Source organism: Megascapheus bottae, chromosome 17 (genome assembly GCF_031878675.1).
Source record: "Megascapheus bottae isolate mThoBot1 chromosome 17, mThoBot2.hap1, whole genome shotgun sequence".
Classification (NCBI taxonomy): domain Eukaryota; kingdom Metazoa; phylum Chordata; class Mammalia; order Rodentia; family Geomyidae; genus Megascapheus; species Megascapheus bottae.
The window spans coordinates 42,208,361-42,235,260 of NC_143525.1; the positions used below are offsets into that span (position 1 = coordinate 42,208,361).

At 55.1% G+C, this 26,900-nt stretch overlaps 1 protein-coding gene across 6 annotated transcripts; it reads right to left on the reverse strand.

Moving 5' to 3' along the window:
- On the reverse strand, positions 1 to 26,900 carry Tspoap1 (TSPO associated protein 1). Of its 6 annotated transcripts, none has more exons than XM_090351106.1 (31): positions 25,783 to 26,900; positions 25,358 to 25,371; positions 24,951 to 25,068; positions 24,599 to 24,727; positions 23,936 to 24,115; positions 23,195 to 23,380; positions 22,023 to 22,100; positions 21,857 to 21,940; positions 21,529 to 21,618; positions 21,256 to 21,378; positions 20,881 to 20,985; positions 18,464 to 18,514; positions 18,060 to 18,080; positions 17,467 to 17,674; positions 16,468 to 16,640; positions 14,720 to 14,835; positions 14,377 to 14,486; positions 11,302 to 12,132; positions 10,980 to 11,131; positions 10,152 to 10,517; positions 9,838 to 10,068; positions 8,484 to 8,675; positions 7,086 to 7,922; positions 6,429 to 6,528; positions 6,170 to 6,321; positions 5,394 to 5,562; positions 4,945 to 5,016; positions 4,292 to 4,395; positions 4,143 to 4,214; positions 3,845 to 3,955; positions 1 to 1,437 (listed from the first exon to the last, which is right to left on the reverse strand). In XM_090351106.1, exons 1-31 carry the CDS (start codon positions 26,068 to 26,070, stop codon positions 1,261 to 1,263), a joined length of 5,640 nt encoding a protein of 1,879 aa, XP_090207232.1. In that variant the 5' UTR covers positions 26,071 to 26,900; the 3' UTR covers positions 1 to 1,260. The 6 variants fall into 6 exon arrangements, with proteins under 6 accessions (XP_090207232.1, XP_090207228.1, XP_090207227.1 ...); XM_090351104.1 differs by lacking the exon at positions 25,358 to 25,371 and adding an exon at positions 3,006 to 3,066 and having other exon boundaries at positions 1,348 to 1,437; positions 24,951 to 25,058; positions 25,816 to 26,900; XM_090351102.1 differs by lacking the exon at positions 25,358 to 25,371 and having other exon boundaries at positions 4,945 to 4,989; positions 24,951 to 25,058; positions 25,816 to 26,900.

Genomic DNA, 26,900 nt, shown 5'->3' on the forward strand with positions numbered 1-26,900 from the left:
TGAAAATAGACTTTATTATAATAAAATGTCTTTTTAAAACAAGTTCCCTCGCCATCCCACACCCCTGGAGACCAGAGTGGGGAGGTAGGGTTCAGTCAAACATCTCCCATCACAGCGAAGGAAACATGCAAAGACATTCACCCAGACAGAGGGTGAGGGAAGGGGTGGTTAGGGTAAGGGGAGGGGGAGGTCCCCCCTACCCACCCTGAACAGGTAATGTATGAAAATAGCTGCATTAATCTGTCCTTTTCCTCAATCCCTCGATTCAGACAAGGGCTAGAAGAAAACGATGCAAAAGAAGTTGAATCCAATGAGCAAAATAAGGCAAACCCAACTCCTGCTTTCTGCCTCCCGGCCCCACTTGGGTTTTGTGGGGTGGAATGACACAGGAGCCAGGAGGTCCGGGGAGGGGGGGAGTGAAGCACTGGGGGGTGGGGTCAGGCCCGCTTTGGCATGGCCCTTCTCCTCCCCCAGGCCTGTGCAGTGAAAGCGAGATGGAGGAGCTAGAGTGAGGCACTGAGTATGTACATATATACATGGCTCCGCCTACGGCCTGGGACAGACTCCAGTGCAAACATTCCTTCAGGAGAGGGAAGACGTGGTCAGGACAGCTGGAGCCATCAGAGGGAGCTAGAGTCCCTGTCGCTGCCCAGGGTCCTGTCCCATGAATAAGGAGAGTCCAAGAAGGGGCTGGCACAGCATGGTAGGAATGTAGCGCTAAGCTGGACTGAGAGACTGGGTCCAATCCTAGCCAAATGGTGCTCTATGCCTTTGGCCAAGTTACTTACTGTGGGGTATAGTTTCCCTTCTTGGAAGAGGAAGGAGCCTTTCTAGAGGATTCCCCCTTTGCGCGTGTGCAGGGGTGTATGTGTGTGTGTGTGTGTGTGTGTGTGTGTGTGTGGCATGCGTGCACATGGGCACTGTCCCTTAGCTTCATTGCTCAACGTTGGTGCCCCACCATTTGAGCCACATCTTCACTTCTGGCTTTTTAGTGGTTAACTGGAGATAAAAGTCATGGATTTTCCCATCTGGGCTGGCTCTGAACCTTGATCCTCAGATCTCAGCCTCCTACATAGCTAGGGTTACAGGCGTGAGCCGCCAGCCCTCAGCTTGGATTCATCCTTAAGGACCATGCAGCTCCCGCCTTCACCCGTCCCACAGGGTTCACCCAGAGCACGGGACTCTGGGCCTGCGGGGCCTCCCTGCCCAGCCACCGTGAGGAGCTGGGAGCCGTGTCCGCTTGCACGAGGGGCCACGGCTTCACTCCTTCCCGGAGCTCAGTTTCCTCAGGAGCTGCTTCCCCTTGGAGAGGAGACCCCGCACCTTCTCAGCTGTTCCCTGTGGCTCCCCCAGCTCAGTCTTGGGGGGACTTCCACGGCTGGGGCTGCAGTGCCACCTGGAGGGCACTGGGGGCCCTTGTGTTGTGCTGCCCCAGTCCTGGAACATGAGAGAGAAGGAAGGGTGGGGTCAAGGCTGACGACTCCCTCCCCATCCATGCAGACTTGGGAGTCACATCTGCATGGCTGCGAGCCAGGGTCTCACCACCCTGCTGCTGCCCCACAGAACACAGGAGGGAAAGCAGAATGATGCTGAGGGAGCACTGTATGAGGAGGACCACGGGATCCAGCTCTCCTTTGCTAGTCTCTCCACTGGGTGCTGAGCTGACAGAGCTCAGGTTCTCAGAACCTGACCCTTACATGGGTGTCCCCAACATCCCGTGTCCGATCCCACCCAAGGGAGATGTGAACCACGGTTCCTAGAAATGGCTGTTGCCTCTAGGGAACTGCCTACAATACCTCACCAACCCACCGGCGCCTCGTCCCAGGGGTCTTCTGGGGTGAAGCTAGGGACCACCCCCAGAGAAAACAGACGAGAACTCTCCCTTAAATGGCTGGAGAGGACGGGAGGGAGGCCAGGCACAGATCAGGCTGTGAAACAGCCTCCCTGGGTCCCTACCACAGGTTCTAGAGACTGCTCTTGCCCTTAGCATTTCCCCTCTTGCTAAATCTCCTCCTGGCTCCATTAGCAGCTCCATGAGCTGCTCTCTCAGACAGTGCTTCTTGGTAGCCTAAGAATATGGAGTTGGGTAAATAGGAGATCCACCAAGAAGCCACCCCCTACCCCTGTGTTCCCATATGGCCCTGCTAGACCTGGCACGACACTGTCGGCGCTTGCCAGGCTGTATGTTCTTCCCTCCTTCCTCTTTGTCTCAAGGCCCCACTGGCTCCTCTGAGCCTGGCAAGTTCTCAACCAGCAACAACCAGAGCCTAGACGTAGCTGACTCCCTCACAGCCCGGAGGGAGGTGACCAAGCCTGGACACAGCATTCCTGAAGACCAGGCAGTCAAAGCCTCCATTACCAATGGCTACTGGGAGGACCCAGGCCTTTGCCAAAAAGGAGGGATGGCTAAAGAAATACAATATGGAGAGAGCTTGTCTCTGGATTTTTTTTTAAACTATGCAAGCTTTTCCTTTTCCTTTAAGCAGAGCAGTTTGAGAGATGGAAGTAAACACACGTGTCTCGTCATACAACAGGTTACAAGGCACAGGCTGAGGATGGGAAAGCTATTATTACCAGTGACATTGTACTGTCACCTGTGTCACTGGTAATAACCATAATATTATAGTACTGTATAGTCATATAATATCATAATACCTCTGACGAGTCAGTACATGAGTGACATGGAATGTTCTATAAGCTGCATCTGGTATAGCACAGGAGGGGTTAGCTAACATGAGACATCATACGCTGACATGGCACGTGCTCCTGGGACAGCTGGCATTACAAGGGGAGGCAAGGCATGGAGAATGGGATGGGGGAAGGGAATCCCATTCAACTCTGACTCACAGCAAGATCGTCCTACCCCACTCCCCGGTATAAAATGGGAAAATGGAAAAGCCAGGTCAGCTCCATTTAAGACAAAAGACTGCTATGTGATTACAGGTCAGCAGGGAGTGTGGTGGGGAGGGATCACATGGGACACAGGGGACCAGTCCCCCACTTACATGGCTCTCTCTCTAATATATCTATCTCCAGCTAACACTGGACTCTTCTCCTCCTCGTTCTCTGAGAACAGGGAACAAAGAGAGGCGATGGGTTACAGACGGACCCCGTTCTTGGTCCAGTCACCAGGTGGCCCAGGAACAAGGTGGCTCCCACTTAGCATAGCCTTTGAGTGTGGAGCTACTCTGATGGATGCCCTGGGTTTTCTGGTTGGGGCTCTGCCTCCTCATCCTTCCCTGCTCTCTCAGGCTGGAGGTTTAATTGTACCCCAACTACCTCAAGATGAGTTTAAGAACTAGAATCTAGGAATCTAGGATCTAGGAAGCTGGGTCTTGCTGGGTAATTGGCTTCAAAAGCAATCTGGAAAGCTGGGTGTGGAGGCACCTGCCTGTAATCCCAGCACTTGGGATGCTTCAGTAGAAGGAGACTTCAAGGCCAGCCTGAGCTCCCTAGCAAGACATTATCTTTAGGTGGGCAGAGGGAGTCCCTGCGAGGCAAGAAGACCCAACAGGGTCATCCCAGAGGGTATCCAACTTAAAGAGGAAGGGGTGGAAGCTCTTCCACAGGGCCTCTTCTCCCAATGACCCCTGGGGTGTTGGCAACTGCCTGAGATGGCCTGGAGACCATGGTCACAGCTACCTCTGCAGAAGAGGCCATATACTGGGTGGGGCTGGGGGACACCTCTGCTATAAACTCAGCATTTCTGCCCTGGACAAAAGTGCCCTTCTGCATTCTACATACAGCCTCGTCCCTCCCACCAATGTGTCCTGCCCCCCCCTCCCCGGCCCCACCCAGCAGGCTCGAGAGCAATGCAGAGTTGGGAGTCTAGCTCTTCACTGACCTGACTCTCAGCCTGTGATGTCCCAGGGTTCCTGTCTGAGCCTCCCACCTCAGGCCCAGGACCTTCCAGGAAGTTAGATGGAACCAGGCCTCTTTGTCCATTCAGTTCCCCCTGGAGAGAAGATGCTGATGAGCCTGAGAACAGGTAAGAGGCGCCAGCCTGTCCCCTAGACCCGGAGGCCCCTGGGGAGCAGCCTAGAGCCAGCAGCACTGTATGTAGAAGTGGCTAGTCCATTCTCCCCAGCCCACCGCCCCAGTCACCCCTTACTGTACCCCCAATCCCCATGCCGTGCTCTCACATAGAAGAAGCCATCATCGTCCATGTCCCCAAACACAGTGATGATGTCCCCCGCCCTGAAGGGCAGCTCTGCCTGCAAGAGGGCAACGGGCAGGCATCAGGCCCTGCCACCTTCACCCCCAATGCTAGGCACTGTCCAAGAGTCCTCACCTCCACATCCACGTTGGGGGAATTCTCCCGGGGATTGTAGTCAAATGCTGCCACCATAGGCCGGGGAGCTCTTAGGCAAGCAGAGGGAATCAGCTTGGGGGGCGCTGCAGGGAGGGAGGGGAGAAGTCTCAGAATGTTCTCAGGATGCCTCACTTTATGCTATGCTCTGCACTGGAGGCACCACCCTGCTGTCACAGCCCTGAGGAGAGACCTGAGCTCCCAGGTTGCTGCCAGGCCTGGACAGGACCTTCTGACTCTGCTGTGGAGAGAATGGACCTCTGAGCCCTCTCCTGCACTTCTCTCATTATCCCAGACTGGGATGGCAGGAGGCTCGCCCTCGCACGAAGGATGCAGGGAAGGATGCTCAGAAAGTAGCAGCTCAACTTGTTGGCTCGGTCATCACTAAATAAGGCCCAGAATGGGTGTGTGACCTGCTCCAGGCCTCACAGAGACCATAGTGAGTGCTCTAGGGAACAGGGATTCTAGGAAACGGTTCCCCTTCCCCTTCCCTCCATGGAGTGGGTAAGGGTGGGTGAAGGATTGCACCCAATGCCCTCATCTCCACGTGCGTCTCCTCACAGAGCCATGCAGAGGCGCCTGGCCACCCACCCACACATGGATCGCAGACAAGATAGAAAGACAGTCTTCCTTACCTTTCTTGGAACGGCGGGGTTTCGGGGGAGGCCCAGTTGTGCGGGCTGTGGAGTACACAAAGGGACCATTCCCTGATCCAAGAAGGCAAGGAGATGTAAGAGAAACTGAGGCAGGGGAAGTGAGGGACATGGGACAGACTGGAGGCTCTCAGGGCAGTGTATGATTCTTGGGCTCATTTTTTTAAGGCCTAAATCTCACACTGCCTCCCCCCAAGAATCCTGCTGACGTCCAGGAGCCAAAATATATGGCCAGTGTCACTGGCTTCCCCTAAACAGGCCACCTCCTGAGTGACAGATTCCCACTCCATGAGCCCAAGGGGTAGCCATGCTGGCCTTTCTCTCTGCCAGACCCCACAGGAGAGCTCAGCCACTCCAGCCACACAAAGCGCTGAGGACGGTGTTGGGTTGAAACTGGAGTGGCAGGCAGTAGGGGGAGCATCAGCTCGTACCTGAGCCTTCAATGAGAATATCTGGAGACAAGAAACCCCGCTGGAGCAGCTGCTGTCTCCCCGCGGGACTGTCCACGGCTACCTCAGCCACCATGTTGCAGGGGATATAGCCTGTCCGGCCCCCACCTTCACCTCGGTAGAAGCCATCAGCGTCTTTGTCCCCGAACACCTAGAGGCAAGGACCAGTTGTCTCAGGAGGCCTATTTACTCCCTGCACTACCCCCGCAACCTCTGAAACCTGTAGCAGCCCACGTAAAGTACTAAGAATGGGTTGTTTTTGTTTGTTTTATTTTTGTCTTTAGGCTACGGGCCAGAAAAGAAAGAAATACCAAAGATTTAGGATTAGAAGTACACACACACACACAAAAACAACCCTCTGTAAATCATCATCATCTCTGCCTATGTGGACTTTTCCTTGGTTTGCCCCCAACTGGATCTCAGAGACGTAAGCAAAAGCTTTCCATCAATACCTGGAGAAGTAATAAAGATGGTAATGTTTGCAACACGATAATGTGGTCACTAGATGGCAGGCAGGTTGGGTGTTATATGTTCATTGAATCGTTTACTCCTCGAGCGAGCCTGTGAGGCAGAGACACTCGTGCCCATCTCCATTTTACCAAGGAGGAAACTGAGGCCCATACACAGCTAGGCATGGCAGAGGTAGGCTCCTCCCTATCATCTGGCCCTGGGGTCTGTATTCTCTACCTCCTCATAATAGTCAGATTCGATTTTGCCTCTAGCAGAGGCAGGAGGCAGGATTCCCGCCAGTCTGTCACCTTCAGGATCTGACCCTCGCGGAAAGGGAGCTCCTCTTCTCCAGCATCAGGGTTAGGTGACATTGACACGGGGTCATAGTCAAACAGAGCCACAAAGACTCTCACAGGTAGGTCCTGGTGAGCCAGCACTTCTGGGGGGCTCCTTGGAGGGGCTATGGAGAGGGTTGGGGACACAGCAGGGACTTAGTGAGCTGACTATGAAGTTAGGAAGAAATGATCCCCCTACGCCTGTCCCAGCCCCCATGACACGCTCACTCACCCAGCTCCGTGATGACCGGCCTGGCCACCCGGGCCCCTTTCCTCTGGGGACCTCTCTGCCCAGAGCTGTCCTGCCCTCTGGGCTCCCCAGTCTCTGTTGCCTGCAATGAAAGGGCAACAGATGGCAGAAGTGACACACGATCCCTGGGGTGCCCCCCCCCAAGTTCCCTGGCTCTGCCCAGTCAGCAGCTTAAGCGACACAGCAGAACAGGAGCACAGCATTCTTCTCCAGGAGCCTGGGCCACCCTCGCTGAGCTGCCAGGCTATCCCACAAAGGGAGGGAAGAAGCAGGGAGGGGGGAAAAGGGGGCATGGGATAGGAATGCCCCAGCATGAGAGACCATCGTCTCCCATCAGCTGGTGACTGTGGAGGTGGCATCAGTCAAGTGTCCTGAAGACATAACTAGCCACTCAGAGGATAGGGCCACCCTGCCCACGGTAGCATAACAGAATAGTGTGCATCCAGTTCGATCCAGCAGAAGCAGCGAAGCAGTGGAATGTGGGTGAGAGGAGGCGAGTGAGGAAGCTCAGAGGCCCGGCCTCAGCTCCGTGGATGGAGGCGGCAGCGTGGAATGGGAGTGGCTGGAGGGCAGCAAGCAGGGCCGCCAGGCGGCAGCAGGCAGGGAGGCGGCCCAGGGTGGGGAGTGGGCAGCACAGACCCGGGAGGGCGACTCCTTGGCTCTGCCAGTCGCACTGCGGCCTCTCCATTCTGGTTCCCCTTTCTCCCAGGCTGGGAGGCGTGAGTAGGGGTTGGGGTCTGGGTTGACCTTCAGAGGATCCCTGGGCCTTCCTACAGGGGCTGTGCCCCAGATCTCCCCATCTGTGGGGTAGCAGGAGCTGGTTATGCTGATACCCCCAGTGCCCGAATCCTGCTCATCCTCAGAATCATATTCGATGCTGATCTCCAAGCACTTGGGGGAGAGGCAGCCAGCCAGGCCAGATTCCAGGGATGGGCCACGGGAGCACCTCCGGGAAGGGCCCGGCCTCCCTCTCCCACCAGCCTCCAGTCCACCCCTGGTGCTCTCGATCACAGGGGGGGCACCCCTCTCCCGTGGGGGGCCTGGGCCTGGTCGTGCAGAAGCCTGAGGCCCGCCATTGCTGAGAAGCCGGCTGCACTGTTCATGGAGATCTGGAGGTCGCTTGCGGTTCGGGGGCTTCTCAGGGGAGCCACTGCTTCTCCTGCAGCCGCTTCCGCCAGCTAGTCCAGACATATCTTCCGGGTGGTCCCTGGCCCTGGAGGGTTCAGGAGACAGGGGACATGGACCAGGTCTTTGGAGCTGATCGCTGTCACAGTCCAGAGCCAGCAACGCAGCTTCAGGCTGGCCAGAGGCTTGGGAAGAACAGCCGGGCCCTGGCTTCTCCTCGTCATCCTCCTCCTCCTCTTCCTCAGGGATGCTAAACAGCTTCGTACTGCAGAACTGCTGGAGAGGCAGCTCCAGGATCTGCTCCAAGATCTCCTCGTCACTGTCGGTCTCACAAAAGGGGTCAGGCTGGGGCTGGGGGTGGGAGAGAGAGCAGCTGGGAAGAGAGGCCCATGGGGGGAGGGGAGAGGGCTGTGATCTGGCCCTCAAATGAGAGCAAGAAGTCAGGGTCACCCGCGCAGCCCTCCCTCAGCTTCCACCGAGAGGAAAGAAGTAGAGGGATGGTGGCTGGCCCCAAATCATAACCACATCCAGACAGAACCAAGGATCAGGCAGGAGCCCACGTGGGGCACGGGCATTGGGAAACGAACCCCGCCTCTCATAGGGGAAAGGAAGGGATTTCCCCTGTGCCCAGAGGCTCCCAGCTCCAGCTCTTGGATGGCACCACCTTCTCTGGCCCAAGGCACTGTGTCCAGAAGGCTGGAGAGCTGTGGAAGCGAGCTCTCCCCTTTTCTTCCCAGCATGACAGAGGCCCACCCTAGGCCTCTTCATGTCTGCTGCTTCAGACAAGACTCAGGCCACACATCTAGAATGTTGCTGGCACTCCGTAGTGGCTGGAGTTGCTCCTGATATGGGATGAAGGCCCCAGGAGTCTGAGGTCTGGGGCCCACCAGCCCCCTATCCCCACCCCGTTACCTTGGCACCATTCTCCCTGATGCTGCTGCCAGCAACCTGCTTCCTGAAGGAACAAGTCCTAGAATCCAGATCCTCGTCCTCCTCTTCTTCCTCTTCCTCCTCCTCCTGGATGTCTGACAGGTCTGAGTTGCGGCCATGATCCGCAATGGAGTTTGCCAGATGAGACCCAAGCTCCATGGATGTATCCTCTCTCTGCAAGAGGAAAGGCAAGGGAGGAAAGATAGGAAGGGCTGAGTGACACTGGCAGGGGTGGGGGGAGGCTCTAGCAAGGGTCAGGCCCAGCCAGAATAAGAAAAAAGGGAAGCCGAGCACCGGTGGCTCACATGTGCAATCCTAGCTACTCAAGAGACTGAGATCTGAAGATCGCAGTTCAAAGCCAGCTTCAGCAGAAAAGTCCTTGAGACTCTGACCTCCAGTTAACCACCAGAGAACCAGAAGTGGCACTATGGCTCAAAGTGGTAGAGTGCTAGCTTTGAGCAAAAGAGTTCAGGGACAGTGTCCAGGCCCTGAGTTCAAGCCTCATGACTGACAAAAAAAAAATGGAGGTGGGGGGTGTGGGGGGGAGGGAAACGGGTACCAAGACATGTGAAAGGGTATCAATGTATGTGAATTAATGCACCTTCTATCTGGCAAATATCATGTAACCCTTTTACTAATTACAATAAAAAAAATAAACAAGAAAAAAAAAAATGGAGGGGCTGGGAGTTTGGCCTAGTGGTAGAGTGCTTGCCTAGCATACACGAAGACCCAGGTTCAATTCCTCAGTATCACATACATAGAAAAAAGCTGGAAGTGGTGCTAAGGCTCCAGTTATAGAGCTCTAGCCTTGAGAAAGTCCAAGGACAGTGCTCAGGCCCTGAGCTCAAGTCCAGGACTGGAAAAAAAAAAAAATGGAAAAAGAGCCATGGCCAGAATTGGGAGTGTATAAGAGGGAGGTGCCAAATGGGAAAAATCTAGATTAAAAACTTATAACCAAAAAATAGACACTCAGCCGGGTGCCATGGCTCACACCTGTAATCCTAGCTACTCAGGAGGCTGAGATCTGAGCATCAAGGTTCAAAGCCAGCCTGGGTACAAAAGGACCTGAGATTCTTATCTCCAATTAACCTCTAGAAAATGGGAAGTGGCTCTATGGCTCAAGAGTAGGGCAGTAGCCTTGAGCTGAAGAGCTCAGGGACAGTGCCCAGGCCAAGTTCAAGCCCCATAACCCCCCCCCACACACACACACACAAAATATAGACACACAGTAGACAAAAGTGAGAGGCAAAGCAGGGCAGAGTGGAGCAGAGCAGAGCAGACACTGAGAGGGCACTGAGCTCCATGCTGACCTCGGCAGTACACCTCCAACTCGTACCTCAGCCCCGGGTCTCAGCTCTGACTCCGGATCTCCTCCACAACAGGTCTCAGTACTTGGCATCCTGGGGGCCAGGGCTCCCTGGGTGGAGCTGGGGTTGGGGCCAGTCTCTCGGGAAGCCTGCTTGGCCAGGCTGGGGTGGGCGGGAACCACAGTGCTTCCCTCAGCCAGGGTTGCCCTGTTGGCCCTCTTCTCCTCTGAGGTACCCAGCGGAGCTGTCACCGAGGCTTCCTGAAATGGATGTCGCTGAAGAAAGACCCAACTCTTGCCCCTTCTCCCAGCCTGACCTGCTCCCTGCCACCCAGACAGGGTACCTGGGAACAAGATGGAGGTTGCTCCTGGGGTCCTCTGGGCTCACGCCTGGCAGGGCTTGCTGGGGGACCTCCTGCAGGCTCCTGAGTTCCATGGGGAGCAGGATGCCAGAGGGGAGAGCTGGGAACCCCAGGCTCTGGGGAGGCTGGAGCGAGGGGTGTTCTGAGTTCGGGGCTTGGCCTTGGTGGTGAAGGGCAGGAGATCCTGGCTGGCAGGCAGGCTGGAGCCACGGGAGCGGGGATGGAGTCGGCCGACTCGCCATGGGGTGACATGGTACGTACAGTCACCTCTTGGCACACCTGGAGCAGCTGCAGCTGGGACAGCTCCACCAGCACACTGCCAGCCGTGGGCGATGCCACCTCCATAACCTACAGGCAGCGTGGGAGGACACGGTGCTAACATTACCTCGCCTCTTTCCAGGCATCCTGAAAGGCCCTTTGTCGGCCTGATCTTTCGCTTCTCTTGGTCACGTGACTTCAGAAGACGCGCAGTTTTTAAATTCCTCATGTCAATTGCTCAACCCTGCAATCCTAGCTACTCAGGAGGCTGAGATCTGTAGAGCATGGTGCCAAGCCAGACCAGGTAGGAAAGTCTGTGACACTCATCTCCAATCAACCACCAGAAAACTGCAAGTGGAACTATGGCTCAAAGTAGTGGAGTGCTCGCCTTGAGTAGAAAAGCTCAGGGACAGCACGTAGTCCCTGAGTTCAAGCCTCACCACCAACAACAAATAATATCCAGGCCACATAGTGCCCAAATGTCCGAGGTTAGGCATCTCTGCCAGGCCTCTGGGCCTACCCTGACCACCCCCACGTCTGCCTAGGCTATACCTTCTGCCCATCAGCATAGATGGCATAGCCTGTGACCCGGACACCATTGGACGTGCCAGCAGCATCAATGGTGACAGGAAGCCAGCTGATGATCAAGATTCCAGGGGAAGGTCCGGGTTCAATCTGTACGTCCAGGGGGGCGTCAGGCGGGCCTGGGGGAGGTGGAGCACAAACCCCGGTAATGGAGGATGCTTCCCATCAGAGACAGCAGCCTAACCTGCCATTTTCCTTTCAACACACACAGGGCCAACCCCTCCTGCCACTGTCTCCCATGAGCTGGCCTCCTGGTTGATAGATGGACACCCACGCCCACAACACAGACCTGCGGGGAGTGTGGTGAACTGCAAGGCGGTGGACCGCTGTTCTGGCCTCTCCCAGCCTGGCTCCCAGAATCCTCGTGGAGGGAGCTGAGCCTCCACTCGAGCCTGATAGAGTGTGCCAGGCCGCAGGTGGCAGAAGGTAGCCCAGTAGGTGCTGGGACGGGCAGGTGGACATTCTTCCCCGTTGAGGTAGACGGCATGGGCCAAGTTGCTATTGCTGGGCACCCAGGCGATCTCAGCAGATGTGGCTGTCAATCGATGGATCCGCAGCTGGCTAGGTGCCACTGTCGCCTGAGCACCCACAGTCAAACAACAGCGCAGCGGGTCGGAGCTGCCCCTGCTGGTCACGGCCTGCACAGATACACGGAGGGCCCCAGCCTGCAGGTCCAAGTTTTCAAGCACAGCCTTGGGGGGTGCCCCAGGCCCCAGGAGCTGACGCAGCTCCCCGTTCACACAGACATGGAAGCCTTGAAGTTCTACTCGTTCAGGGGGCAGCTCCCAGGCCAGGACCACGCTGTGGGGCAGCTGTTTGAGGACCACCAGACGGCGGGGGTAAGGCACCGCAGGAGACTCGCCCAGGCCCTCCGGTGGGGGGCTCAGACTGAGCTCATCCCCTGCATCCTCCTCCTCCAGTCTGGGCTGGCTACAGCCCCCACTGCCCTGGGCCCCACTGTGGCTGCCACCACCACCTCCGCTCAGGAAACTGAGTTCAGGGCCTGAGCTGTGGGACAAATCAGCCAGCTCCGAAGGGAGGGAGGTCAGGAGGTCGTCATCTGACACACGCTCTACGAAATTGGAAGGGACCAGACCCCTTCGGCCATCCATGAGCTCCCCTGGCAGAGAGAAGACAGGAGAGAGAAAGCAAAAAAAAAATCCAATAAAGGCATTTTAGTCATGGCTAGTCATGATATTAAAAAAGCACTTGATTCAAATCAACATTTACCTTCAGTGCTAACTAACAAGTGTGAGGCCTTGGTTCAAACCAGTACCAAAATAAACAAAGACACATGAATGAATAAATAAATACATGTCAAAGTAGCTGGGCTAGATGACACACACCTGTAATCTCAGCACTCAAGAAGCTGTAAGGCCAGCCTGGAGACACCTGGGGATATGTATGAAGACTGTGGAAAGAAATAAAAAGAAGGGCCAGGAGTGTTGCCTAGTGGTAGAGTGTTTGCCTAGCATGCACAAAGCCCTGGGTTTGATTCCTTGGTACCACATACATAGAAAAAGTTACAAGTGGTGCTGTGGCACAAGTAGTAGAGTGCTAGCCCTAAGGAAGCTCAAGGACAGCATAAAAGAACCTGAGACTCTTATCTTCAATTAACCCCTAGAAAATGGGAAGTGGGGCTTGGCTCAAGAGTAGGGTTGTAGCCTTGAGTTGAAGAGCTCAAGGACAGTGCCCAGGCCCAGGGGTAAGGCCGTAGCCTTGAGTAGAAGAGCTCTGGGGCAGCACCCAGGCCAATTTAAAGCCCTATGACCAAGAAGAAGAAGAAGAGGAAGAAGAAGAAGAAGGAGAAGGAGAAGGAGAAGGAGAAGGAGAGGGAGAGGGAGAGGGAGAGGGAGAGGGAGAGGGAGAGGGAGAGGGAGAAGGAGAGCTCAAGAACAGGGTTGGGAATTTGGCCTAGTGGTCGAGTGCTTGCCTAGCACGAAGTCTTGGGTTCTATTCTTCAGTACACATAAACAGAAAAGGCCAGAAGTGGCATAGTGGCTAGCCTTAAGCAAAAGAAGCTCAAGGGCAGTGCCCAAGTCCTGATTTCAAGGCTTAGGAGTGGGGGAGGAGAAGGAAACAGAGCCAGATGATAGCTCACACCTGTAATCCTAGCTACTCAGGAAGCTGAGATCTGAAGATAGTAATTCAAAACCAGCCAGGGTAGAAAAGTCTGTGAGACTCTAATCTCCAGTTAACCAGAATACTGGAAGTAGAGTTGTAGTTCAAGCGGTAGAGCATTGGTCTTGAGCAAAAGAGCTCAGGGACAGTGCCTAGGCCCTGAGTTGAAGCCCTAGACCACCACCATCACCACACACACATACACATACAGAGAGAGAGAGGAGGGGGGGGAGAGAGAGAGAGAGAGAGCGCGCACAGAACAGAGAAGAGGAAGCAAGATGGCCACAGATGCAGAGATTACAGTGATGTGGCCACAAGCCCAGGAACACCTGGAGGCATCCAAAGGCGAGAGACAAGGAATGAGTGCAATCTCTCCTCAAGCCTCCCCCACAGGAAAGGTATTGGCCCTGCCAATACCTTGGCTTCTGACTTCTGGCATCCAGCAGAGATCAGTGAGTGAATAAATGTCTGCTACTTCAAAGCCACCCCAGTTGATGGTCATTTGCAGGGCAACCACAAACACTAGCACTAAAGGGCACGGGAGGACTGGCAGCCTCACCACTCTTGAATCTGTGGCTCTCACGGCCCGAGCTGGAGAGCCTGAACCACAGCCAGGCCCTGGAAGCTCATGCCATTGAGAACAGTACAGCAAGGACCAGTCACTTACAAACGCTGGATAAGGAGCACGGCACCTGCACCCAAGGGTCTACATGTCCTTAAATCCTTCTCAACCTCCCTAAGACTAAGCAGTTCACACCCTAATAATTCGGTAATTCAAACTCTAATTTAAAAAAAAAAAACTCCAAAAAAGTAGTGGATTTTTAGCTGGGCACAATGGCTCATGCCTGTAATCCTAGCTGCTCAGGAGGCTGAGATCTGAGGATCTAGGTTCAAAGCCAGTCCTGGCACAAAAGGACCCGAGACTCTTATCTCCAATTAACCTCTAGAAAATGGGAAGTGGGGCTTGGCTCAAGGGTAGAGTGGTAGCCTTGAGCTGAAGAGCTCAGGGACAGCACCCAGGTCCAGTTCAAGCCCCATGACCACACCACCCCCCCAGAAAAAAAGTAGTGGATTTTGTTTGTTTTCGCCTAAGTAGTATTCTAGAAGCTAAGGGGCCTGAGTTCAAGCCCCAGAAGCAGCTTTAAAAAAAAAAAAGTTACAGTGGGTTGAAGATGCTGCTGAGCTGAGTGGAAATAAATGGATTTTTTAAAAATTAGGGAAAAAATTAGGAACAGTGTCCTACCTTCAAAAAAGCCATCCTCATCCATGTTGCCATAGACATAGATGTATTCGCCAGCTGTCAGCGGTAGCTCTGCCTCCGGATTCTCATTGGGGCCCTCAAAGGGGTTGTAGCTGTTGGGAGAGTAAAGAGAAGGGCAGCAATCTACAATGTTTCTTTCCCCCTCTTCTGTCCCCCTGCACCAAGTCTTTAAATAAAGACTTGGTTTCCAAATTAGCCGAGCAATGTGTTCACCTTGGCTCAACTAGGTTATGAGAATACGTCCAGCTGGGATTCCCATAGCACCCTGCCACCTCCTCCCATGTAACCCCAAGGCCGGGAGAGGGTGTGCAGGGGAGGGACTCACCTATAGCGTGCTAAGAACACCTGGATCCTGGCTCCTCCCGGGTTGCCCTCCAGTGCTGCCGGAAACAGGGAGACACTATCTACCTCCAGCTCCTCCACCTCACTGGCTGTGTCCACCTAAAACAGAGAGAAAGTTCCTCTCCAGGGCCTTGGATGAGCCAGAAGAGGACCCAGAGCTTTCAGAAAGGAAAGGGAGCAGACACGCATTGACAAGGTCAGTGTAATGGGGCCCCGGGTTTTGAAACCATCTAAGCCAGCAGCCGCTGACAGTACCCACATACCCTAGCCGGCAGTTATCGGGAATCTTGTTTGCCTCTCTAAGTTTCTGGCCTCCAATGCTCCAACTCAGTAAATAAAGTCATTGCCCACATCTGAATGACCAGGCCCTGCCTGTATAGGGACCAGTTTGGCTCTTATGCTGAAAACTCCACCAATCACCTGGTTATAAAGAGCTGGAAGTATGGAGACGGGAAGGGCTGGAGATGACTTGGCCTGTAGCATAGCTACAGTATTCTGTGGAACAGCCCTAGAATTAAGAACTTCCTGTCCCTTGGGAAAAAGGACAGTCTCTCCAGGATGACATTTAAAGTGGTACTTCCCAGTCAGGTGCTGGTGACTCACTCCTGTAATCCTAGCTACTCAGGGGGCTGAGATCTGAGCAGTGTGGTTCAAAGCTAACCTGGGCAAGAAAGTTCATGAGGGGCCTGAAGCGTGGCCTAGTGGTAATGTGCTTTCCTGGCATGCCTGAAGCCCTGGATTGGATTCCTCAGTACCACAAACACAGGAAAAGCCGAAAATGGTGCTGGGGCTCAAATAATAGAACACTAGCCTTGAGAAAGCCCAAGGACAGTGTCCAGGCCCTGAGTTCAAGCCCCATTACTAGCAAAAAAAAAAAAAAAAAGTCCGTGAGATTCATTGGATTGGTAGAAGGCTAGCCTTGAGTAAAAAAAAAAAAAAAAAAAAACTCAGGGATGGTGCCCAGGCCCTGAGTTCAGGCCCTGTGACAGACAAAAATACAATTAAGGTGGCACCATTCATCTGTCCCACAAGAGGGCAGCAGAGGCCAGGGCTAGGTTCTACCACTTTTTGAAACCCTGCTTAACTAGACAATTCCTGACCCTCTCCCTGTACCCCTTTTCTGGGGTTTTCTAGGTAGACAGAGGAACAAAAGATAAGCTGTGAGAGATGCTCGAGAACTTAGGGATAGCAATTGCTGCTATATGTTAGAACAGCTACTGGGTGTTCCATGCTGAGACAGGCATGCACATTTTAATGTTATGCTTACAAGCTTAGGAGGCAAGTTTTATTATTTTCAATAGATAGGTAAGAAAACTGAAGTCCAGAAAGGATATGTGTCTAACTTATTTAAAATAAGGCTGGGATTTGAACCTGGAACCTGCAATCTATTTTTACACAACCAACTGTTTTTACTACAGATGCTCCTATAACATCTCATTATGAGAATCCTGGTGACAAAGTATCTCCCCACTGCCTCCAGCCCAGATCCCTTGGGCCTCCTTAGATCCCTAAGGGATAGGTCTGGGTGACCCCAAAGATAAAACTGACAGGCAAGACCCAAGCATGGGATCAAGCTCCAGCCTTGCTCCCTGCCCACGAGAGGAATCCATAGGCCTTCTTCCTCCTAGCTCGGGACCAGTGTCTATCCCCAACTCTTTGGGACCTCAAAAGAAGTCGGAGCCAACCTCTTCCTGCTCCCCAAGCCAACACCAGCCCCCCACCACCACTGACCTCTGGTGTAGGGCATGACTTGGGACTGTTATGGATGGATTCGGAGTGAGAGGAGTTGGAGAGAGACTCTGCCTTCTTGGCTGTCCTTCGAGCAACTCCAGTAAGGGTGGCAGGGGTGGGCTCGGAAGACTTTGGAGTGCAGCGCCCCAGGGAGCCCGGCAGAAGGTCGAGATCTAAAGAGAAGATGGCGCGTGGGCTTGGATCTGTGGCTTGAAGAGAGACCAGGGACATATGGTGGAGCATTCTAGACGCAGGTATCAGACCCTCCTTACGGGATTTCCTTATAAGGGCAATATTCTGGGAGAAATTCCTTAAGCAGCAGTGTAGGTGATTTATACGTATTTAACATGGTCTAGGGCTAGAAATGTGGCTTAGTGGCAGAGTGCTTGCCTAGCATGCATGAAGCCCTGGGTTCCATTCCTCAGTACCTCATAAAGAGAAAACACTAGAATGGCACTGTGGCTCAAGTAGTTGAGCTCTAGCCTTGAACACAGAGAGGCTCAGGGACAGTGCCTAGGCCCTGAGTTTAAGCCCCAGGACTGGCAATTAATAATAATAATAATAACAACAACAACAACATAGCCATCAGAACAGCTTAAAGAAATGTATTTTATGGCTTAAGAAACTAAGGTCCAGATGGGTGAAGCAACATGACCAAACTCACATTGGCTGTTAGATGGGTAGAACAAAATTGGGGTTGGGACCAATAAACTTGCCAGCCCCCAAGCCTGACTCTTCCTGAAGCCTTATGGTCTGCTAATGATTCCCAGTGCCCAGCTCCTAGCTATGACCAGGAGTTAAAAGGAGAGGGACAGTGGCCTGAATGGCCATGGCCAGATTCTGGGACCGTCCCTCCTGTGGGATTTGTCTTTCCCATCCGTTTGGCTTTAATTCCCTGTGTGTGTTGGTACAGTTGCTGGGCCTTGTTTGATCCCCTACTCTCTATTTGCAAAACCATGGCTTGAAATTTAAGGCCAAAGTTATTAGGGTCCACATTACCTTTGGGGCCGGACCCCCGGCAAGGCTGGGGAGTGGAGCAGCAGCAGGAGGGTGGTGGGGGAGGGTCCCCAAGGGCACTGCACCCCAGGGCAGAAGTGAGTAGATCCAGGGGCCCTGGATGCAGACGGAAGGCCTGGAGCTCCTGTGCCAGGAGGCTGAAGCGCTCAGTTTGGCTACGGCACTGTCCCTCAAGCTCTCGAACCCTAGCCTAGGACAAGACCCACCATAAGCCACTGGCAAAGCTGCCCAGAACCAGCCCAGGCCATCTCCATACAACCCCACATTGGACTTGTGATTGCAATCATCCATCCCTCAGCCAGTGGAAGGTAGCCACATTTAAGGTAGGGAAGTCAGCTGAAGACGAACTTGCTCGTGGTCCGAGAGACCATAGGAGGGAAGAAGGCTTCATATCTGCCAGGGTTGGCAGCAGGTGTGAGGACATGAGTTCTGTGGGAACCTGCCCATCTATAGAATTTCGGGTAGGTCTGTGACCTTGATCACCCTTCTGTTGGGATCACTTAGGCCCTGAGCAAAGAACCCTCTCCTGGAGCAGGGGGTGTGGGGGGGAGGCAGGGTAAGGTGATTGATTATACCTGCATCGAATCCAAGGTAGACTGCAGCAGGGAAGGAAAGCACAGAGGAGAAGTTAGACGGTTAGCCCTAGGGATCAACAGTGCAGAGGTGGGGAGAGGGAGAGAGAGGGAGGCTCCCTTGGCTGGCTGAGCAGATCCTACGTGAAGGGGCGTGTCAGGGTGAAGACAGCCTCTGGGTGGGTGGCAATGGGAGACTACAAGCAGCAGTCTCAGTCGCCCCTACTCCTCTCCTGAAAAGCAAGCCAGTGATGAAGAGATTTTCCCCTACCCCAGACCTGGGGGCCAACAACTCTAATGTAATACACACACACATTCTACACAGCCCCAATCCCTTATGGCTCTGTCTGAAGTCCCCTGCCTTCCTTCCAGAGCACTGAGGCTGGCAGACGCAGCCAGGGACCTACCTCCAGCAGCCGGACTGCCCCTTCATGTTCCCTCTTGGCCTCCGCCTGGGCCTATGGATAGAAAGAGGCAAAATGCTGGAAGGGAAGGGTGAGGAATGGAGTGGAGAAAGAGGAGGTGGAAGGAAGGAAGGGATGATAGGAAGAAGAAAGGGAGGGAAGAAGGGGAAGAAAGAAAAAGGTAGGGGAGTCTGAGAAGGGGGAGGCTGGGGAGGAGTTCCCTCTCAAATTCCCATGCTGAACCATCCCTCAGACTAGAGGCAGAGAAGTTAAGAAGAGATGGGGCATGGGCCAGGAGTTTGGCCTAGTGGTAGAGTGCTTGACTAGCATGCACAAAGACCCAGGTTCGATTCCTCGGTACCACATACATAGAAAATGCCAGAAGTGGTGCTGTGGCTCAGGGTAGAACACTAGCCTTGAGGACAGCCAAGGACGATGCTCAGGCCCTGAGCTCAAGCCCCAGACTGGCAAAAAAAAAAAAAAAAAAAAGATGTACTCGATACCTGAATTATGTAACAGTAACCCCTCTGTACATCAGCTTTACAATAAAAGTTTATTTTAAAAAAAAAGAGAGAGATGGCCGGGAGTTTGGCCTAGTGGTTAAAGTGCTTGCCTAGCATGCATGAAGACCCGGGTTCGATTCCTCGGTACCACATACATAGAAAAAAGCCAGAAGTGGTGCTGAGGCTCAAGTGGTAGAGCTCTAGCTTTGAGAAAGTCCAAGGACAGTGCTCAGGCCCTGAGCTCAAGCCCAGGACTGGCAAAAAAAAAAAAAAAAGAGAGAGAGAGAGAGAAATGGGGCTTGTTGCAATTTCTTTCAGAAACTTCCACTCTCTGGGCTGTCCTATCCACCCGTGCTTCTTATCAGTACTGTCTTCTACCCATTGGAATGTCAGGGTATCCTTGAATACAGCCCTGGACCAGTTCATACTCTGCTTTCTCCTAGGCACCCAGCCGAACATCTTGATTCCAAGCATCTCCAAGGCCAATCTCCCCATAATTCCAAGCTCAGGTACTCAACAGCCTATGGACATCTCCTCCCAGATGTTAAACCCACAACCCACACCTGCCAAGACTGAACCCTGAACTCAAGACTCTGTCTCTCAAAGCAGTTGCCCCTCTTCCTTTCTCGCTTCACCTACTAGAGGGGTGAAAATCCCTACCCTCCTTCTTCCTCCCTCCATAGCAGTGGGGCTACCACGTAGGGACTGAACTGAAATCCCATAGTGAGTCTTGTCTCAACTATAGTTCAAAGCCATCTACTTGTTTCCACCTCCGTTTCACATGTATCATTGATCACCCAGCTTTCTCATGGTCTTCAGGACCTGACCTTGCCACTCTGCCCATCTCATTCTCTGTTTTAACTGCACTGGGCTTCCTCAACACAGAGCATCTGGACAGCTATTCTCTTTACCTAACCTGCCATGTCCTACTCCTTTCTCTCCCGATTGCCTCCATCTCATCCTGAGGTATTTAGCACCTCCTTAGTGAGGGTGTAGGGGCGGGGGGCACACAGGCACACCAGCATTAGGTCTTAAGCTCAGGGCATCCAGCTCTCCCTCAACTTTTTTTTTTTTTTTTTTTTTTTTTTTGCCAGTCCTGGGCTTGAGCTCAGGGCCTGAGCACTGTCCTTGGACTTTCTCAAGGCTAGAGCTCTACCACTTGAGCCTCAGCACCACTTCCAGCTTTTTTTTCTATGTATGTGGTGCCAAGGAATCGAACCCGGGTCTTCATGCATGCTAGGCAAGCACTTTAACCACTAGGCCAAACTCCCGGCCCTCCCTCAACTTTTTTGCTGGCACTCTACCACTTGAACAACAGCTTCACTTCCCCAGCTTTTGGCTGGAAAATTGGAGATAAGAGCTTTTTCTGCTCAGGCTGGCTTCGAACCCTGAGATCCTCAGATCTCAGCCTCCTGAGTGGCTAGGACTGTGGGCATGAACCAGAGGAGGCTGGCCTCCTCACTGTTTAGAGAGGCAAGGGGCCTCTCTAAAGTGACCCCTTCATTCCATGTCAGAGGCTTTTTGCCACACCACCCTGTCTTCCTCTTCCACTGTGCTTTTTGGTGTCTGAAATTACATTATTCCTGCACTGGCTCCGCCCCTCCTCCAGTCCTGGGGATGGAACTCAGGACCCAGGCACTGTCTCTGAGCTTCTGTTCATTCAAGGCTAGCACTCTACCACTGAAGCCACAGCATTACTTCTGGCTTTTTCTGTTTATGTGGTACTGAGAAATAGAGCCCAGAGCTTCCTGCATGCCAGACAAGCACTCTAAGCCACATTCCCAGCCCTGCACTGGCTTTTTGGCTAATGGGTCAAGGTCCTGGATTCTGTTCACCACTGTCTCCCAGTGTACCAGGCTCCTGCACTGCAAACCTGGGGTCCAGCAGCCTACCACCTTCCCTCACACCTGCACCCACCTGCTGCAGCCTCCGGACCTCCTCCTGCTTCTCCCGCAGGCTCAGCCTCGCCTGCTCATGCTCCACCTCCAGCTGTTGCCGCCGCTGGGCCACTTCGCGCATGTGCTGAAATGGAAGAGCAGATCTGGGTCAAAGCCAGGGTGCCCCACCCACTTCACCATCTCCATAGAAGAGTTAAGATGAAAGAGTCTCAGCTGTCACCTGTCCCCAGTATTCTCGAGTAAAAAGAAGATGGAAGCTGAGCACTGAAGGTAGGCAGTGCCAAGACTAAACCTCAGACTCCAGTGGCCTACATTAGGGCATAGGCTACTGTCCCACTTTCTTCTGGTGCCAAAGCCTAATTCTTTCCCCCTACCTCCCCGGTTTCCTCCTCACCTTCAGCACCTGCTCCAGGTTCTCCAGCTTGCTCTGCAGGCCCTGGCTCTCACGAAGGGCTGAGTCCCTCTCCTGCGTCAACCCCAGGAGCCGGCCCCTCAGCTCTGCATTCTCCCATTCCACCTGGTAAAGGGCCATTGGCAGGGTGTGGGATAGGTTGTTCCTCTTTGAGGGGCAACAGCACCCTTCAAATGCCACCCCAGAAGTAGGTCCTTGCCCTGGAGCAGGTCCTTGACAGAGCACGGCCTCTCCAGCTGCAGGACAGGGCCATACCTGCTCCTTCTCCGTGGCTCTCCCACTGAGCCGGGAGTTCTCCTCCACGAGGCGGGCATTCTCATTCTGGGCTTCTCTCAGCTGCAGTTCCTGAGGGGCACAGAAGCTCTGGAGAGGGGCCCAGCACCCATATAGTCCTCTTCTGCTTCCATGGGGAGCCTGTCAAGGCAAGGCTTTCCTCCCTGTTGGAAACCTCCCTCACTCAGGAAAGGAAAGCACCACAGAGCCAGGAGGAAAAGGGGTTCCTGGAAGGGGCCGCGAAGGAACCCACCACTTGGCAGGCCTCCTGGAAGGGGGAGCGGATCCCTGGGTAACCCCAAGAGCTCACCAGCTCCTCACATCGCCTCTGTCTTTTCCGGGCTTCCTGTTCCAGGCTCTCACATTTCTTCCGCTTCTTGCTCAACTCAGACTCCTGTAGGGTCCGAACAGCACTTTTCATGGGGGGTGACAGAGGTGGCCACGCAGGCCCCTCCAGGCCTACACCTGGCACTTACCAGCTGCTGCACCCGCTGCTGTTTCTCTGGCTCCCCTAGGACCACGGGTGGACTGTCCACATCCTCCTGGAGCGTGGCCTGGAAATGTCCAGAGGCAGGTGGTTGAGCACAGGGACACGGGGCAGCTTACCCTTAGCCCAGCCTGTCCCCGGGACGCCCCACCTCATGGCTCAGCAGTGAGATTTTTGCCTAGGAAGGAGAAGAAGGGGTGCTGTGTAGCCACCCCTTCCCAACATCTCCAGCTGGTGTGGGAATCCAGAGATCGCATCCCTGGGCCCCCAAAAGCCATAAGTGCTTTGAGGTCTATCCTGCAGCCTGTGCCCTGGGAGATGGGTCCTCTTATCCAGGCCAAAGCATTCCCATTTTAGCTTCCAGCAGCTGCCCTGCTCTGTACTCAAAAACTGTCCCCGGTGTCCTTCAGCGACTGGCAGAGAATTAGGAGGCTGTTTGGGCCCCTGGGGATGTGATGTTCCCAGAGCTGGGGGTTGGGGACTGGGGGGGGGGGGTGCTCTGCATCATTCAGATCTGAGCTTGGCCTAGAGTAGTGCAAGCTTGCCAGACCTCCCAGTAGCCTCTCATCCCCCACCCCATGCCCACCCCAGCCCTCCCTCTTGCACGTCCCAGTTCATCCCTGCGAGCTCTGGGGAAGGGAAGCTCGTGATGGGAGGAGCGTCCTCCTCCGTCCCGGAAGCTTTCCTCCTTCCCAGCGCCGCCCTCACCAGACGCTGCCCACCTAGGAGTCCCCCGAGTGGGTCCCCGGCCCTGAGTCAGGACAGGGGTTGTGGAAGCCCCGCGCTCGGTGCAGATCTCCCGTACCTGGAGCCCGGCGGGACGCACCACCCCCACCCGGGGTAGCCGGGCCGGGCTGGCGCTGGCGGGAGGAGGCGGCGCGGGCTGGGGCCCCGGGCGGCTGCCAGGGCAACCGGGGATTTGCGGCCGGGCGGTACCACCGGCGGCGCAGCAGGGGCGGCCGGGCCCGGGCTGGGGCAGGAGGAGGGTGGAACCCCAGCTTCCCCAGGGGCGGCGCGCGGCGCAGGTAGGAGCGCAGGAGGACCCTGGCCCGGGCTCGAAGGGCCCCCCTATCCCCGGGAAGATCCGCCGGGTCGCTACGCGCCCGCTGCACCCCTCGTTGGCGCACACCCCCTCGCCTGCCCCAGCCGCCCCGCGCTCACCTCTCCCGGGGCTCCCGGGGTCGGAGCCCCGGCTGGGGCGGGGGCAGTGCAGCCCCGGGGCCGGGCCGGGGCGGGCGGCTCCTGCTGGTTGCGCAGGGCGATTTGCCTCTGCAGCCGCAGCACCTCCCGCTGGGACTCCCGCAGCAACCGGTCGAAGTCCCGCATGTGGAGCCACTGGGGACCCTCCTGGGTGGAGCAACCGGGAGAGGGATCAGACCTCACGCCCGCCGGGGCCTACCCGTCCCCGACGAGGCCTAGCCGCCCAGGACGCGGGCAGGGGCTGAGGGCTGGACAGCCCTTCGCGCCAGCACGCCTGGCCCTGGGTACGTGTGCGCACAGCCTCGTGCTCTGGTGTAAACATTCACAGCCACCCATCTAGCAGGCGCCCGCTGGCGTAGCGGGGAGGCGCAGGTTGTACTAAACATCAGTCAACATTCCTTCACACAAATGGTGAGGTACGTGCAGACTGATACAGCCAGGCCCAGCTGGCTCACCGTCTCAAACCTGGAGCACAGAAATGGCCAGGACTGGGGACTCATGGCTCCCATCCCCACTCCCCCACCTTCAGGTTAGTCTCCTCTCCTCTCCCAGCTGGGCCGTTGCCAGGGGAACCTACTCCCCAGCATCCTCCACCTTTCCCTTTCATTTACATCTCATTAACATCTGGTCCATATCCCACGCCACAGCCAGACAGCCCTGTGTGGGCCTGAGCTGGAAGGAGAGACCAGAGCCTTCTCACACCTTGCCCACTAAAGTGAGCCTGGCCTGCAGCTCCCTGCACTCCGTCTGCAAAGCGGCAATCTGCTTGTCCTTGGCCAGCAGTGCACTGGCTGTCTCACTGAGGTCCCGGGCTCGCTGGCGGGCTAGGGCCTTCTGGCACAACTCCAAGCTGGCCCCAGGTCGGGGCAAAGGGGCACTCACCTACCAGAGGAAGGGTTAAGTCAATGGTCAACCTGCATTCGCCTTAGGATAAGACATAATCCGGGGTCTCACTCATCCCTATCCCCAACAGTCCCCAAGCAGAACTCAAAGGGTTAATTCCACTCCGCTTAGTTAAGGCCCAGAAGATGCTGCTAATTCATGGCTGTCACTGTGATGGGTCTTTTCCCTGCCCCCACACCAGCGCTACACCCTGAAATGAGCTCAGCAGGAGGCTGCAGCCAGCACTAGCATGTGGTAATCCTGAATTCTGCTCCTCTTGCCTCCTCGGGAACCTCCCCACCCAGCCCTTCCCATGAGAGACCCTCTGAACTGGAGCTGTCCTATAGCTCCAGACACCTTCAGTCTCCTACCCTGGGCTCTGGCTGTCTCCTTTTCTGGGTTCTCTAAGAGTCTAAAACTCCCAAACCTATCCCTTAGTGGTCTTCTTTCCAAGCTTCCACCCAGCAACCTCCTGATCCTCACCACCCTCAGGTTGGTTTCCTGCAGCTTCCGGGCCCTCTCCTCCAGGCGCTTGGCAATGACTGCCAGCTCCGCATTCTTCCGCTTCAGCCTCCGCACCTTCTCCTCCGTTTCGGGAAAACTGCTCTTTCTCTGACAAGGGGTCAGCCAAAATTGGAGCATATAAGGATCACCCCCCACAGACCCCAGGCCTTGGACCAGAGCCTGGGCTCACAGTGGGGTCCTTGATAACTCTAAGGCAAGGGTCTTAAGGATGCTGCTGCCTCCGTGTGGAGAGAGGTTCATGGGATGGACAGGGCACTGAAGCAGAGGCATAGCTCTAGTTGGGACTGGGACCCCATTCTCCAAGTCTCACCAGCATCTGGTTTTCCTCCTTAAGGATGGCACAGCGCTGCTGTAGCTCCCCCAAGGCCCTCAGCAGCTCTAGGTTGGGCCTATCCCTGAAGCCCATGTTCAGCGTGGCCTGGCATGGGAAAGAACCAAATGCTTCAGAGACCCACCCAAGCCATGTAGGAATATCTCCCCCTCCACAGTCTAAGGAGACACAGAGATGAGAAGGCTCTCTCCATGTCTCAGGCATTCCGAGGGGATACTGGAACCAAGAAGTGGCTTTCTTCCCCTCACTGACAGTCTGCACGCGCACACACACACACACACACACACACACACACACACACACACACACAAACCTGGCTCTTTCCTGATATTCCCCCAATTTTTCTCCACCTGTCCTGTCCATGTTCCTCCCCCTGGGCAATGCCAGGTAACACTTCCATCTGCTTCCCTCCAGATTCCCTGTGGCTCAAGAGTCCCTTCCCCGAAGTCCTGCTTCCTCCATATTCCATGGAAGGCTGATCACACCCACCCAGACTTTGCCCTCTCTGGCTCAGCGCAGCACTGAGCCCCGTCTTGGAGCCTGCTCCCTATGGATTCTGACTCTACCACACACCTCCTCACCCCTGACATCCTCCAGCCTCCAAAGACAGACAGAGATCCATGGATGCCAGGCAGAGGACAGACAAATGGAGGGAAAATGGAGACACTTTCCTGTCCAATGGGAAAAGGACAGATAGTCATAAAGACAGACAGACAGTGACAAGCCAAGAGAAGAAGTGATATCAGGTTTGGTATCTTATCTGGCTGACCCCAGCCCTCTCCAGCTTCCTTACCTTAAGCAAAGCCCCCACCTCCTCAGCCAACAGCCTCTGTCCAGAACTCACCTCTTGCTTCTCCGACCCTCCTCTTTCAGGGTCAGAGCCCCCCAGAAGCCCAGGGCTCTGGGCTCCCTCAGGCTCAGAACTCTCCTCAGACCTCAGTTCTTTAGCTGGCAGAGCTGTCGGAGTATCAGCAATGCTTGGGGCTATGTCTCCAGGTTCACCCCCCTGACCCAGAGTCCAGCTCTGCCAGGCGGGCAGTGCCCATGGCTCCATGGCTGCAGGGTCCCCAGGCCGCAGGATGGTTGTCACTTCCTCCATGGTATTGCCAAGGGGGCCCAGGACCCAGACCAGGGAACATCACCTGGGCAAGAAGGGGGACTGGCAAGGGTCATGCCAGGCCAGATCCTTTCCTTTGAGCTCTTGGCTTCACTGAGGCTCCATCCAAGGTTGACTGAAATCTTCCCCACCCACAAAGCAGGCTGCTGCAGGATTCCGGGCTGCTGGAGCTGGAACAGGGGGTATGCGAGCTGTGTTTGCTCGTGGCTGTGTGTGAGAGAGTGTGTGTATGTGACGATGAGCTGTCCCTGTGGGGGTGGAAAGAATGTTCAGAGGCCACCAGCGGCAGCGTCTGGGTGAGGGGTTGTGCGTGTGTCTCCTCCAGATCGGGTCTAGCAGGTAATGTTGTCTATGCGTATTCGGAGGACAGGTGCCCCCACTTGTGTGCGTTGGGGAGGGGGGTGCTGCGTATCGCTGTCTGTGCCTGTTTTGGAGTTACCAGTCGTTTCTGTGGGGGGGGGGGTGTCTGTATTGCAGGGCTGTGGCAGTGTAGGAGGCTGTTGCGGGTTGTATCCGTGGCAGTTGTGCAGCTGCATGTATTGGTGTTGGTGTGTGTCTGTCAGCACCTGGGAGTCTGGCTATCCATCATGACCCTTGCACCTGCCCAGGGTCCTCAGGAATTGCTGGGCGCGATGGTCTGCTCTGATCCTTTATCTTCCTCTTCCCGAGCTGCCGTGGCTCAGTCGCTTGCTGGGTGGCCGGCTGGTCCTAGGGAGGCCTGGGTCGATGGGCTGCTTGCCTCATAGTCTCTGCCTTTGCTGGTCTTGGTAGGGGACTGCAGGGGTCCCTTACAGTCCCGGAGCCCCGAGATG

Excerpts from the sequence above, each read along its gene's own strand:
- Tspoap1 (XM_090351106.1), bottom strand. The coding sequence starts at position 26,070 with ATGGAGGAAGTGACAACCATCCTGCGGCCTGGGGACCCTGCAGCCATG. Across the intron at positions 14,487-14,719 it reads GTGTTCTTAGCACGCTATAG|CTACAACCCCTTTGAGGGCC; the intron begins GTGAGTCCCTCC and ends CTCTCCCAACAG. Across the intron at positions 5,563-6,169 it reads GCGAGGGTCAGATCCTGAAG|GTGTTCGGGGACAAAGACGC; the intron begins GTGACAGACTGG and ends CCTTGCCTCTAG.